This window comes from Emydura macquarii, unplaced genomic scaffold, assembly GCF_026122565.2.
Source record: "Emydura macquarii macquarii isolate MOO-44397 ecotype Brisbane River unplaced genomic scaffold, CSIRO-AGI_Emac_v2 contig_318, whole genome shotgun sequence".
NCBI lineage: Eukaryota > Metazoa > Chordata > Testudines > Chelidae > Emydura > Emydura macquarii.
Genome location: NW_027130455.1, coordinates 9228027 through 9243130, shown reverse-complemented (window position 1 = coordinate 9243130; position 15104 = coordinate 9228027). Strand labels below are relative to the sequence as shown.

Below are 15104 nucleotides of genomic sequence, written 5' to 3'. Positions count from 1 at the left end.
TGTCCTGATGCCATGCTGCTGCTTAGGTCAAGGGTTAGGCTTACACTGAGTCACAGAGAATTTAAATGTAGGCAAAATAAGGAGATCTTCCAATTTCTTTCTCCTGCTGCTAGTGAAGGAATAACTCAGAGAGAGTATCTGTGTTTTCAGAGCATGAAACTGTCCCAACAGAGACTTCATAGCATGTAATGGGCAGTCTCCTCCATAAAGAAGTACTGTGATGCCTACTCTTGATGCAGGTAGCTATCACTGTTTTCTGTACTGGCAGAGGCTTTCACCTACTTATAGATTAGGAAGCAGAACTAGATTTATTAATGGCATGGTGAGAGTGACCCAGCAACTGAGGGCCACTCCTGGGGTGTCCTGCCTGCTCAGCTGCCAGCTCAGGCCTTTCAGTGGCAGATCATCTATTCTGAAACAAAAATAAATAACTCATGGGTTTTATGAATTGGTTAAATTAGCAGATCTGTTTCTGAGCTGTCTGATCAGGCTTCTTTGCTATCTGAAGTCCCTGTGATAACGCTTTCCTCTGTATTAGTGAGGTGCAAGCCACAGCTGCATCTCCCCCACAGAGCCACGCAGATCTGCAGCAAGGTTAAAAAAAAAAAAAAATTCTCTTCCAATAGTGGAGTGATTGGATGGGAACCTCTGCTTATCCTGCAAAAAGCAGCCAAGTCCACCTACACAGACTATAGTTGGCCAGGGATCACCCCACGACTCAAGCAAGGAGAGCCAGCTGGCCATAGCACAGAAGTATCTGCAAGTTTCTCCGTCCCCTGCACGTGGAGAGCTGGAAAAAAATCAAACAAGAGGATCTAAAATATATCTCCACTGCCGCCATTACGTTACAAAGGACCAGCATGTGTAGCAGAGTGACAGCCATGCAGCCCGAAGTGGTCAGACTTTATTTCAATGTTAAATTACCTGCAAACTGCAAATTCTCTGTTAGTCTTCAATTTGGAAGTTGATTTCCTCTTCATTTGCATTAAAGGCAGGGAGAACATTTGATCGTCTGCTGTCTCTCTCTTCAGTCTTTTTCCAGCAATATTCAGAAATATGATATTGATATATGTATCTCTCAGCACTGTAATATCTCAAGGTCATTATGGATTACTTACAATACAGTAATGGCAGAGATCACAGTCAGTACCAGAAACCTATTGTAGAAACACACAGGTAGGCATGGATTGTGATCAAAAGAGCGAAGTGGAAAAAAATTGTTTAGTGAAAAAAATGTTTTTCTAAAGGACTGGCTTCTATAATTTCTTGCTTGTATGTTTTAATAAGATTCAGTTGTGGCTTGGGCTTCATTGATGGAATTGTTAACGAAAAGTCCAATCTTGCTACCACTGATCTCAGTGATAAAAATCCCATTGACTTTCATGGCAGTGGGATCTGGCTTTCAATTCCATTTGCATAGCCAAACTCTGCTCTTTTTTACCCTAATGTAACTTGGTGTGGGAGGCAGACTCTTTCCTCACTTACAGCTCTGCAGTCCCATTCAAGAGTGCAGGATTGCAGAAGTATATTTTGAGGGCAAAACTTGGCCCACATGATCTCTCTTAATGGTAAAAACAATGAGAGTTCTGTATCACCTTGAAGACTAACAAATTGCAGGCATAAGCTTTCGTGGGCTGCAACCCACTTTGTCAGATGGGAAAATTTGTTAGTCTTTAAGGTGCTACAGGACTCTCATTGTTTTTGAGGTATACAGACTGACACGGCTACCCCTCTGGAACATCTCTTAATGGTGCTACTGCATGATCCACGTAGAATTTATGGGGCTAGCAGTTAGAAAACTCCTCTTTTTACTTATAAACTGAGCAAATGTGATATATAGGCATTGGAAACACAACCCCACCGTGTTGTTTTTACAGTCACTTTGCAAACTAGAGCAGGGTTGGCCAAACTGTGGCTTGTGAGCTGCATGCGGCTCTTTTCCAACTAAAGTGCGGCTCCTGGAGCATCCTAAACATCCCCCATTCTCCATCTACCAGACTGGGGTGGGGAATTTGAAGGTTCTGCCCTGCAGCAGAGTGGTAGGGCAAAAGGATTCTGCCCAGTGGGGAGGGGGGTCTCGGTGGGTCAGTAAGTTTGGCCACCCCTAAAATGGAGCATTGGTTTAAACAAAAACAACTCTTAACAGAGCCCCCTATATACCTGAGGAGGGGGTCTTAACCATCCACTTTCCCTAATCCATATACTAACTAATTAGCCTTTCCTTGTCTTCTCTAATTGGAGAGTGGCAGATTCTTGGCTCAGGTTTACAATAGCACTGCTTACTCTTTAAGGTGTAAAGTAATTGAAGGGAAGGGGCTATTTTACCGGAGTTTCCTGTGAATCAAGAAGCCAAATTCAGAAGTTCTTGTATAGTGAAACAGACTCATTTCTAAAAAAATAGTATTAGACACATATGTTAATAAGAATTGCACAGATGCTGTTACACTTGGTAGGATAAAAGTTATAAGGGATATCTTTATGCTTTAGGGGGGAAAATGATCATCTGCTGGAGTCAAATAAATTTTCCTCCCTTGTGCCTAATATTGCACAGATAGGTACATAATAGAGATTTTATACTTCGCTAGGAAGCAACTGGCACTGACCATTGTTGGTGAAATAATAATGGATTACTGTAGATGGACTACTGGTTTATTCCAATAAGACTATTCTTATCCTTTTAACAATGACACAGGGGAGATGTTCTCCATCTAAGAAGGGAAACTCAGAAGCAATTAATGAAGGGCAAAATATGGGGTAAATGAATGAAAAAAATAATTTTTTGGAATGCAAGGTTCATAATTTATTCTTGAGCCACACTGGTTGTCAGCCATTCACATTGTTTTTGGCTCTATTTTAGCAATATTTGTGGAAAACACCAGACAGGTCACAAAAGCCATAGTTTATGAAATAGGAAGCAATTCCATCAAAGAGATTATTTTTTTAATCCTTTGGATGTGAGAAAATCTAACCTTGGAGCATGGATTTTTGTGTGTGACCACAATCCCTTTCATGATAGATTTATCAGAGAAGCTGTCATCTTCCTGGGTTAATAATTCATAGTGGAACATATAAGGGATTTGGTAAAGCTCACCCGTCTTTTATCTAGGGCTGTCATGTCCTCTTTTTTTCCCCCTCCCGTAATCTTAGTGTCTGTCTTCATGCTGACTGTTACCTGTAGTTCTAGCAAGACAACGGAGGCTATTAGACTCCAAAAATCAGTTCAGGATTCACATATCTATTTGTAGTGTAAATTGAAAACTGGACATTTCCAGTAAAATAAATTAAAATTTATTCTTGTATAAAATATTTTTGTATAAAGTATAAAATATTTATATAACAGATACACAACAAATTGTCATCATGGAAGGAACTGGAATGATTGTGCGTATGCTTAATGGGAAGAAGGAAGGTGAACGACAAAAATAAAGATGCTACCTCCTGTATTGCCCATAAAACATCAGTTGTGTCTGCCCATTCCTACTCTGATGTATAGTATTGCTGTGTATTGTTAAACTTTCATATCCCAAAGCAGTAGTGGCTGCACCTCAGGAATAGGTGACATGATTTGTGTACTTTAAATGCTTTGGAGTACTTCAGGATGAAAGATGATATGTGAATAGCCATAGAAGATCAATTAGTGGTCTAAGCATTAGGATAGGAACGTCTTGATTCTTTGGAACTTTAGATCTTTGCAGAGTCAACTCAATTCTTTTTCCTTCACTAGCAAATGACTTGCAGACCAGGCAGCTTTTTGTGTTTTCCTATTTTGGATCAGACCTTAAAAACAAAGACTCTGCCTGATTTTTATGGACATTAGAATCCATTACATTTATGTAACAATTGGAATTTGCCCAGCCACTTTGCACATTATTTCACCTTGTGCAAAGTCTGCTGATTACCTGCATTCCTGTTTATCTGTCCTGGAGCCTTCAAATACTAACTGTTCTTCAGGGTAATACCTCTCCTGATGTATAAATTCCATTGAATGATGCTGTGTTCCAGAGAATAATAATAAAATCCAACAAAACACTTCTTCCCGAAGAAGAGATGAAATTTGAAGGCTCCAGGATTGCATATAATTTTGAAGCAATTCAGATTCCCTGAGGATGAAGACTACATAATTTTAATTTATTATTTGTTTCATTATTGTATCCTAGCTATTTTTAAGGATGACTTGAAAATATTTCTAAAAGTTGAGTGATTTTACATAATTAGATGTTAAACTTACCTACCTGACTCCACTGCCCCTCCACTAATTTTACTGACCCATACTCACTCCAACTACAAGTAATAGTTTGCTACGTACTATTTTATTAAAAACTACAACAAAAACTACATCCTTCCATGACCTCATAATGATGTCTCATCTGCAGCAAGGTTCCGTGGAAAGTGTGACACATTGAACCTTCAAAATAAGAGAGAGAAAAACTGGCTGCATGTAATTTCATAGGCTGACTTAACCTTCTTAGCCTTGCTACTCAGGATATTCAGCAAATGATTCTGAAGCTGTTGAATTTTCCTCTGAGTTTGTGCAGGTCATCTTTAACCAGACAGATTCCTAATAGTTTGTTTCAAATGGCATAGATAGCAATTGTCATGTCTGTTCATTTGGTAGGTTCTGACAAAGTAAAGAACAAATTCATTTTCATAATTTGTGCGAAGACTTTGTTCATACTAACCCCCAACAGTGAAGTTCCTGACTCCTTTAAAATATTAGTTATAAGTACAAATTCGGTGAACCACCCACACAGTCTGATTTGATTAGCTAAAGTGGAGCTTGACTTTGGTCCATTCTTCTACTCCATCCCTGGAATTTCTACTGTGACTTCAACTTGCTTGTTAGTTGGACAATTATTTCTGGCTTTGTGTTTAATGTAGCTAGTTAGCAAATCATAAATCAGGGGAGATGCTACCAGTTGTCTATAAAATACTGAATCTTTTCAGAACACATGTATCTGACACAAAGCATTTCAAGCAAGACCAGTCAGAAAAAGAATGATTCAGGGACTCACAAATTTGATGACTTAAGCCAGCTTGTAACACAGGGCTGAAGCACTCCCAAGGGTTTAAATTATTTTTATGTTTGATGCTACATCGTGTGACCTTTTCTGCATAATATATCTTGGGAAAAATGTGTAGTGGGGACCAGATCCCTGGTCTGTTATTCCCATCTCTGCCCCTGATTAACCTGAATAACACTGTGACTTTGACCCCAGTTCAGTAAGGTGCATAAGCACATGCCTGACTTTAAGCACAAGTAGTTCAGTTGACTTCAGTGGCACTAGCTGAATGCCAGAATACCTTAATAATTCAGGACCTCACATAGCACTTAACAACCATCATTTATTCATCACATCATTCATATGAGGATATCAGTACCCATATTTTACAGCTGGAGAAACTGAAGGCTCCTTAACTGAGGAGTTCATAGTCACTCATCAAATCAGTGTCAAACTAGGATTGGATCCCCGATTTTCTGAATTTAGATCTAAACCATATCCACTAGATGTGAAAACAAATAGCAGAAAATTGCATCCACATTCAATTTTCACCAGTTTATCATCCTGTTTTTCTCATTATATCTGGAAACATGAAGCAGAAAAATGTACCCCCTAGTTTACATTGTTTTTGGTGGACTATCATTGGAACTTTGAGATCCATGTTTATTCATAAGATGCTTTTGATTTGATCCGTTTAAAAAAAAAGTGCAGATTTGAGTTTTTGCATACCTCTTGCACCTTTGAAAGGATAATTACTGTTTTGCTGTGTGATTTGAAAACAAATTAACCAAGCCAGAAGAGTGTTTGAAACTATTATTTGACTGTAAAATAAGATGAACTCAGATTCTGATACCAAATTTGCAAGGACACCAAAGTGAAGTCAGTAGGACCTGTGGGCACTCTCATCGCTTTTGAAAATCAGGCCATTTATTTAGGTGCCTAGGTATGGATTGAGATGCCTAACTGTAGCGATCCAGTTTAAAAACACTGCTCTGAGTACATGTGTAAAGGGAAACACTCAGAGAATAAGCATGTAGTTGGGTAGCCACACAAGTCCTGACCCTCCTGTAAGGAGACCAGATCATGTTGTCATGTAATTTATGTCCTTGTGTAAGTCTGGTAATACAATTGCACCTTTTTGTTGTCTTTGTCAAATTGAAATACATGTATTTATGGTTGTAATGATAAATCCCATCATAAAATCTTAATTGCAAACAAAACCCCACTTTGTGGGAAGAACAATTAGCAAAGAAACAGCTGCAGCATGTAAGGTAAAGGCTTCTGACTGGACAGGGACACTGAGAACACTCAGTTGCAACAATTCTTCACAGTTTTTTCCCCACACTGGTTATGTTGTCTGATGGCAATGAGCTTTACACAACGCTGTTCAAAACTATATACCTGTCTATTTTAGGGTTTTATACTGACACCCGTCACCAGGAATTTGAGCACCTTCCCCATAAAGTCAGTAGCAGTAGTGAAGTGCATTAATAGTCTTCATGGAGTCTCTCACACTTCTCCCTTTATGGGTCAAAATTCTGCTTGGGGTGGGGGCTTTGGGTTTTAAAAAGATTCCCTTTTTTTTTTTTAGACATAGGTGGCAGTGGTTTAGAATGGAAGGAGTGTGGGGATAGAAACCTACTTGTCTGAGTCTAGGGCTCCTAAATCTTCACGTGGTACCTGTGCAAGATCTAGGTACTCAGATACCACGGTGATAAGTATGGTGTTAAAGCTGGGAGAGTTTTCTATTAGATCCATTTTGTAGAATGTTTAGTCAACTAGTCAAGATATCATTTTTAAAATGAGTATCAATCGAGAATCTCCTCCCATTTAAGTGTGGGACCAGTACTGTACCTTATAAAAGGGACACTGGGTAAAATTTTCAAAAGAGCTTAAGGGGCAGCTTTTCAAAGGAACTAAGGTGCCTAAAGATGCAAATAGGCACCTACTGGGATTTTCAGAAGTACTTAAGCAGGTTAGGCATTCAACTCCCATTGATTTCAGTCTGGCAATTTGGCCCTTACGCACCAAGGAGCCTGAGGCTATGTCTACACTTAAACTGCTGCAGCTGTGCTGCTGTCAGTGTCAGTGCAAACACTCCCTACAGTGATAGGAGGGGTTAATTCGTCTCACTGAGAGGTAAAGTTTTATTTTCACCTAGGACTGTCTACACTGTGGTTAGGTTGGCTCATTGATGTCGCTCAGGGGTAAGGATTTTTCACACCCCTGAGTGACATAGCTGGGTTGACCTAATTTTTTTGGTATAGACCTGGCTTAAATCTGTGAGATTTAGGCTCCTAAATCACTTACATGCTTTTCAAAATGTTGTGTAGTCTGTTTATGATTCAAATTTAGATCTGCAATGTTGTTACTTGGTATTGTTTCAAGTAACACCTAAGATTACTACACTGAAAGAGATCAGAAGAAACAAAAATTATAGTAATTTTAGGTGTTACTTGAATTTATTAGTCTATTCAGACAAAAGTGTGATTCTATTTTTAAAGTTGACAGTGTCCCTTTAAGCCTGTGTTTTTTACTTTTTGTAGCCTTAAGGGATCAACAGGACCAGAATGGTGCCATCAACTCTGTATGTCCCAAACATATAATTTTGGGGTCCTATTCCACTGACTTGCACTGATTCAAGTGACTCGCACCTTGTGCATGTACAACAATGCAAAGTGAGCACAAAACGCTAGAAAATCAGAATGGTAATGATTTTTTCCCAGTTGGCACTTGTGTAAGTGATCATGCAAAGTACAGGGCTACAGGAAACCTGGGCCATACTTTCCTTTACAGCTGTGTTTTCTGAATGTTTGTTTTCTGCTGCCATAACTTTTCAGAGACCTACATCATTTTGTTTCAGTTGCAGTTGTGAGTTCAAGTAGTTTGCACTGCAGTATTGTGTTTGCCTTTGAACTCTTGCCTGATCTGATAAAGCAGTAGCATCCTCAAGAGGTAGTTGCTTAAATACAGTGAGCTATTTTAGAAGCTTTCTTAACACACCAAAATCTCAACACAATAAATACTATAGCAATGAATGCTGGTGCATTTCAAGTTTATCAAAAATAGCTTGATAGGGAAGTTTGGATTCCCTTTTTGTGTATGTTGGTGTAAATCAGGAATAATTGCACTGAAATCCGTGGACTTATACCATTGTAAAGGCAGGTCAACATTGGGTTTTTAGCACTAGAGTGGCTATACCTGAGTAGCCGCCCCAGTGCAAACACCTATAGCAGGAGTACAGCATTGATGCGAGTCATGGCATACACTGATGTAACGCTTCTACAGTAGGGGTGAACTACTGGTCCAGCTGAAGTCTATGCCAAAGCTCCCATTGATTCCAGTCGGATCAGGATTTCACTCTGGAAATTTGCGGAGCTGTAGGTACAGCAGTAGCTAAAAACCCCAGTGTTGCCAAGGCCTTAGTGAGAAGGGAATTGAGGACGGAGCATGCCAAATACAAATAAATGGGTATCAGACAGCAAGCCCCCTAGTGTTTTGAGGAGCTAGCTCTTTTTTTTTTTTTTTTTAGTAGAAAGCAAGCATGTCAGTCTGCGATGATCACTGCATCACTGTTCCCTATAACCATCTCATAATGGTAGGTCACTCATGTCATTTTTAATCATCTGAAACCTTGGATCATTGTCACGGAACCACTGGCAATCAGCAGAGCCAAGTGCCTTTTACAGCTGGCAATAGGAAAGGCAAAAAGAGTTCAAGATTCTACCTTTTAGTAGACATGAAATCTGATCAGTTTTCCTAGCTACTTTTAAAGCTTTGCTATGCTTTCAAGTATGAGTTCATAGTAATGACATCCATGAGACACTCTGCTTGCTGCATTTTATTTGCATGCAACATGTCAGCTTTAATAAAAAGTAGCAATCTCAGGCACATGGTAACAATAACATTGCTGTTCAGCCTTGTGGCGCTGAAGAAACATTAAGTGTTTTAAAAGAAACATTTATCTTAAAAATAACCCTGTAATATTAGCTGCTAGCGGAAGTTTTTAGTGCTCAGTTCATAGTGCTTTCCTTGTCAGATCTTGAAAGGTTGCAGAATGTGAACTGTTGATAAATTCAGTGACTGAATAATATGAAGAATGTTTAAAGATTGTAGTTAAATCTTAATGTTAGGAATTAGTCTCTTGTGACACATACACCCTTATATAAAGAGTGGGGAAGCAGCTTTCATAGGAAATGCTTAAGCATGTGTTTAAGTGCTTTGCTGAATTGGGGCCACAGTAAAAGGGCTAGCTAAAGTGTGGCGTTTAGGCAGAAGAAAAGCAAGGAGACTCATGCTTTGTCTTCATTGATAGAAAGGTGTTTTTTTTGTTTTGGTTTGGTTTTTTTTTAACAGCGAGATAACTATCATGTTATCATGATAGTTATCTCACTGTGTTACACCTGTAAAAGAAAAGACTAACAGGATCTTATTCAGAGGGACAATGCAATATGCCACGTTTATTGTACATGTACGAGTATCAAAAAGCAGTCACATTCACACACACATTCATAAAGTTCTGCAAGCTGGTGTTATATCATTACCAGTCCTTTAATGCGTTGCTCAAGCCAGCCTACTGGCCAACTAGATTGGGCACAAGGAGGGAGCCAGGCCTCTGTCAGTCGCGAATCCAATGCTTCAAGATGACAATTGCAGAATGAGACCCAAAGTTTCCATGTTTTTTACCCATATTTTATACTTGCTGGCTCTCATGTAAGTTCATGGGCCTTGCTGTGTCATGCTGCCTCTTGGTTCAGTATAGTTCTTAATTACCAGCTCATTGAAAGCAGAACTATTTTCTTATTTTTGTCCTTTGTTTGTTCCCTGGGTGGATCCTTCTGTACTTTAGGGTCATTAATTTGCACTTTAGGGTCATTGATTGGTATTCTTCCGCCTTCAGGGTTAGGATGGCAGTTGGTGTCTTTACTCCCCTTTCTGTTGTTAGAGCAGTTTAGGTTGGTGTCTATTTATGCCCTGCACATAACATTCCCACTCACACAAAGAGAATTTATCAAGATATTTTTATATTCAATAGTACAAGTTTCAGGAAAGAGCTCACTTCAAGAAACTAACAAGATGGAGTCCACTTATGCCACACTAAACAGTACTACACCATTATCATAACAGTAAAGGAAATATTTCTCTCTACCTCTATCTTACTTATACAGTAGAACAAGGAATCTACATCTGATTTGTTTGCACAGCTCCTGTGGATGGCTCACAACTGTAACATCTTAAGTGGAGATGACACTGGCAGAGTTAATGTGAGGTAGTAGGTGAACTCAGCTCTATTCCCCCCCCGCCTCCCCGTGGTTTGCCTGGCCGTTAAACCCAAGTGCCATGCATTAGCTATCCTGTGGTAAACCCACCTTTTTTGTCAGGGAAGATATTGTCCCTTCCTAAGATGCAGGTTTTTGGGAGGTGTGCATTGTGCCCAAGCCGTTAGTCTGACACAGAACGCTTCCCCCAGGACACTGACTTGCTCCTAGTACCGCTGTGGGAACAAGTCATGATCCCACCTCCCGGCCCCCTTTGAGTATTCTACTCCCTGGGGGTGGGTTGGAAGCAGGAAGAACAAGAGTAAGCAGTGTCTGTGCTTCCCAGAGAACAGGGAGTGCAGGCACTGCTGTTGTGAGTGTCCTATGTGCTGCTGTGAGAAAGAGACAGGGGAAGCTTCTTGCTCAGCCATCTCTGCACAGTCTCACGGGGGGACGCTGCTCACCATCCGGGGCCTACATACAGATCTTGGTCCTTCTCTCTTGGTCTGCCCCAGTGATGTCCTTTCCTTCACCCTGTTCAGAGCCAGCATGGAGTTAGTTCCCTTCTGCAGCACACAGACAAGGTAGAGATTCCCTGCGTAGCTGCTCTTCCCATTCCTGTGCCAACTCACTGCTTTGAATGGTGCCAGGTAGGTTTGAAAGGGTCTCTCTACCTGGATAAATTTAATTGCAAGAACATAAAGGACAGATTCTGCCCCAACACAGGCAACATACAACCCCTTTGAAGTCCATGGGTTATAAACCAATGTAGAATGGAGCTCAGTGTATCCTTCAGAGAGCATAGAATCACTGGCCATTACATTGAATATTATGATTTTTCTCTTGCTTATTATGTTTTGCATCATAGTTTCAGCGGCTGTTATTGGCACATCGTGTTGTCAGCACTTAGGTGGCTGTCTGGAGACATCCTGGCCTATTCATGGGCATTATCTGGCAGCACTTGCTCTCTAGTAGCAACGTACAGTCAGTGATGTTGACATTTTTGTCTCACCCTTCCCTCACCACCTTCCAAGACAGCTGCTGTCATCACCACAAATGACACCTGAGGCTAGTAAAGTCAGTATCTTGAAACTTGCCACCATCATATTGTCAACTTGAGCCCTCAGAAGACTCAAACTGATAGCACTGAGAGCAGAGCTGTTACTGTCAAATTTAGCAGATAAATGCACTTAGACACCATACTCACTTTTATTTTTATTTTAATGTAACTATTGGCAATGATCATATCTCCCTTTGGAGATTATCTGGTGCTGCCTCACCCCCCACCCCCACCCCCCAAAGATTGTTTTAAAAAAAGCTGTCAGTGATTTCCAAACTATAAGGTACAACACATCTTAACAGAGTGATGGCTTGTGGACACATCCCCCTTCCATTGACAATCACACAATGTCCCTGTAGCTACTGCAGCAGTTGTTTGCATCGAAAATTGACATTAGGAAGATATGTAATGTATTTTTTTAGCTGTCTTAATGCAAATTAACAGCTGGAAGCAGGGAGCCAACACCATCTGATACCCAGCTCTACAATGACCACGAGCAAGTGCCCCTTCTTGTTGTCTTGGAAGCCAATTTGTTTATGAATTATTCGAATGTCAGGCTTTCAGATTCTCTTAGTTCTTCCACCCTCTGAAATGATTGTTGGGTCCCATAGAACCTACATTCTTGGACACCTGATTCGTATTAAAAGGCATTCTATTTCCATCTACAGGAAATTTTGGTAGTACTGTATTTTGGTAGAGGTAAGTTATTGTCACAATGGCTTGTTTGACAGATGGCCTATAGCAGGAATCCTGTGATTTTTAAGAGGTTTGGGTTCTATTGTTCAAACAAAAGGTTAATAGATAAAGTACAGAACATATGGGACTGCTATTATTAGGACTGTCAGGGTGGATTTATTCTGCTCTATTGCCTTTCTCAGCTATTAATCTTGGTTCTTTTTTGATTCTCATGAACTGTGCATTGTACTGATGTCTGTATGGACTTCTCATTATTAGTGCATGTCATCTCTGCAAATGTAATCTCTGTCTCCTCCTTCTTGTAGCCGACACTGGGGGTAATTTATAATTCCTTCCAGCAGATGGAGACAGAAAAACACAGATTTTGCTCAAGTCCCTGCCCCTCTGCAAAAAGCATGCTGCCTGTCTGGTTCCTGTTCTTTCTGCTAGCTGCTCTGTGCTTTAGTCTTTATCTTTTCCCTTCGCTTCCTTTTTAGATTTTGTTTGGACTAATTGTAACGTTAAAAGGCTTCAGGAGAGCTGCTTACCTGTGGGCCCTACTTGATACCTGTCCGCCCATGTGGTCAACAGGAAACAGTCAAATCTGATAAATCTCATATTACAGTTGTTGATGAATGTGTTATGAACATACTGCATACCCCAAGTGTGAAGTTCAGTGGAAGGAAGTGTGTAACAATAGCAACAGCAATGTAAATCAGATTAATTTAGAAGGCATTGGCAGAATCCCACTAGTGAAATGGTCACTGAAGCTGTGTATATAGGATATAGGCACTAAATGTATATGTGTGAAGATCTGCATGTCTGTCGGCATTTGGCCTACACTTGCACTAAGAATTATTACTAGCAGCCAGTGGGTTCAGGGTGTGAAAGTGGGCCTACACTGCATTACTGGCATGCAGTTCGGTTCCACGTTGCTCAGCTTTACCGAAACATTTCTAGTGATTTGTGGTGAAGCTTTTCCACAGTAGATTGCGCTCACAAATGTTTGATCTGGAACATTTTGAATATGTTGAGCAGTCACATAATGAGGGTTATGTTATCTCTAAGGACCCACTGACATCAAATGGAAAAACGTTCCTAGCTGGAAACATTGAACGGACTGTGTAAGTATTTATGTTTTCAACCATCCAACCTATATTCTCCGAATAGCAGCTTCACTGGAAGCTTTCTGTTCATTTCAGAAACCTTGTTTTAATAGAACCTTTCATGCACTTACTCCAGCCTATCTCCAGGATCTCTTGATCTCCCGTCCTGCCTTTTCTGCTTAGGACCTACCTTTGCTCTACCCCTTCACATAATTTTGCTATTGCTTGAGTGAGATTCTCCTCCTCTGTAGCTCTTGCAATCTGGAACATTTTCTTTGCATCTTTCTTCTGGATGTATTCTTATTTTCAATCTGAACTAGAACCCACACATACCACTTTTGGATTTTCACTTGGGACTGTACTGTTTAATTCTGTGCAGCACGGGTGGCTGCATGGATACAATAGATGCCCTAGAAAATAAAATTGTGGTGTATTTCCTTCTCTTGTTTGTTCCTTTGTTGCTATAGGAAGATGTGCATGAAAAATGGTCATTGTTGCTTTGGAACTTGTCTGCTCCTGCTGTTCTGTTTATTCCTCACTGGAAATCTATATTCCTCTGTTTCTAACTTCATAATAAAGTAGAACGTCGATTTTATGAGCATCTTACGAATAACCAGTTATATGAATCATTTTTCCCTATGGAAAAAAACAACCCATATAATGAAAGTGATACTGATGAAGAACAAGCCAACATCCCTTCCATTCCAATGCCTTCAGTGTTCTGGAAATACGTTTGCAGTTGTTTGAAGGACAGGAGGAAAGCGATGCAGTACACCATACTGCAACTTATGCAGCATTTTTACTCTAATTTTGTAATGTTCACTTTTATGAACGCCTCAATCCCCAATTAGTTTGCAAAACAGGGTTTCTACTGTAAATTGCTGTGGAGGCAGTTATGAAGTCACAAGCACATGCTCATGGCTGAAGGCGAGGACTAAGCAATGGAGGCAGATGACTTTCTAAGCCACAATAATCAATTTTTTCATTCTAACTGCCTTAGTAATGAAAACAGTGGAAGAAAAAAACTCACCAGAATATGTACTATATCAGCAGAATTTTGTATGTTTTCTACAGTTTTCTCAAAGGAGTCAGTGACTTTAAAAGTGAACCACAAAAAACCTGTAGTATTAAATATTTCATCGTGGTTAGGTTTGTCAGTTCAGAAAGTGAGCTGGTAGTGTGGCTCATCATGTTTGTTTTTTGAAATAGCACTTTTTCAATGCAAATCAACTGGTTCCCCATTGGGTCTGCTGCGTGGTCTTAAATTGCTGCTCCGTTGTGGGGGGGAAAGAAGAAGAAGAAGAAGAAGGAGAGAGAAACTAAAGGTGTTAATGTTTTTAATGTTGTAGAAATATGTTCCATGAACTGTAGGACTAGAAGTATTTAATAGAGATTTTGAGAACATGGAAATATATGTAGGGGACAATAGTTGCCAGTAGATCGAGGAAAGTGATTATTCCCCTTTATTCAGCGCTGATGAGGCCTCATTTGGAGTATTGTGTCCAGTTTTGGGCCACTCACAACAGGAAGTATGTGGACAAATTGGAGAGAGTCCAGCGGAGGGCAACAAAAATGATTAGGGGGCTGGAGCACATGACTTATAAGGAGAGGCTGAGGGAACTAGGCTTGTTTAGTCTGCAGAAGAGAAGAATGAGGGGGAATTTGATAGCAACCTGAAAGAGGCTTCCAGGGAGGATAGAACTAGGCTGTTTTCAGTGGTAGTAGATGGCAGAACTAGGAGCAATGGTCTCAAGTTGCAGTGGGGGAGGTCTAGGTTGGATATTAGGAAAAACCTTTTCACTAGGAGGGTGGTGAAGCACTGGAATGGGTTACCTAGGTAGGTGGTGGAATCTCCATCCTTAGAGGTTTTTGAGGCCTGGCTTGAACAAAGCCCTGGCTGGGATGATTTAGTTGGGGTTTGTTCTGCTTTGAGAAGGGGTTGGACTAGATGACCTCCTGAGGTCCCTTCCAACCATAATCTTTTATGATTCTATGATTCTATGAA

The 15104-nt window shown here is 40.3% G+C and overlaps 1 protein-coding gene across 11 annotated transcripts in view; it reads left to right on the top strand.

Annotated features, from left to right (window-relative positions):
• Positions 1-15104, top strand: part of FAT3 (FAT atypical cadherin 3) — a 532268-nt gene that overhangs the window by 292321 nt on the left and 224843 nt on the right. The window contains exon 4 of one of the 11 annotated variants that reach the window (XM_067568447.1): positions 627-700. The exons of the other annotated variants lie outside the window; for them this stretch is intronic. Within the exon in view, the coding sequence (XP_067424548.1) occupies positions 627-634 (8 nt within the window). The 3' untranslated portion in view covers positions 635-700. Of the gene's footprint in view, positions 1-626; positions 701-15104 lie in introns of those variants that run through there. 11 annotated transcript variants of the gene reach the window in all.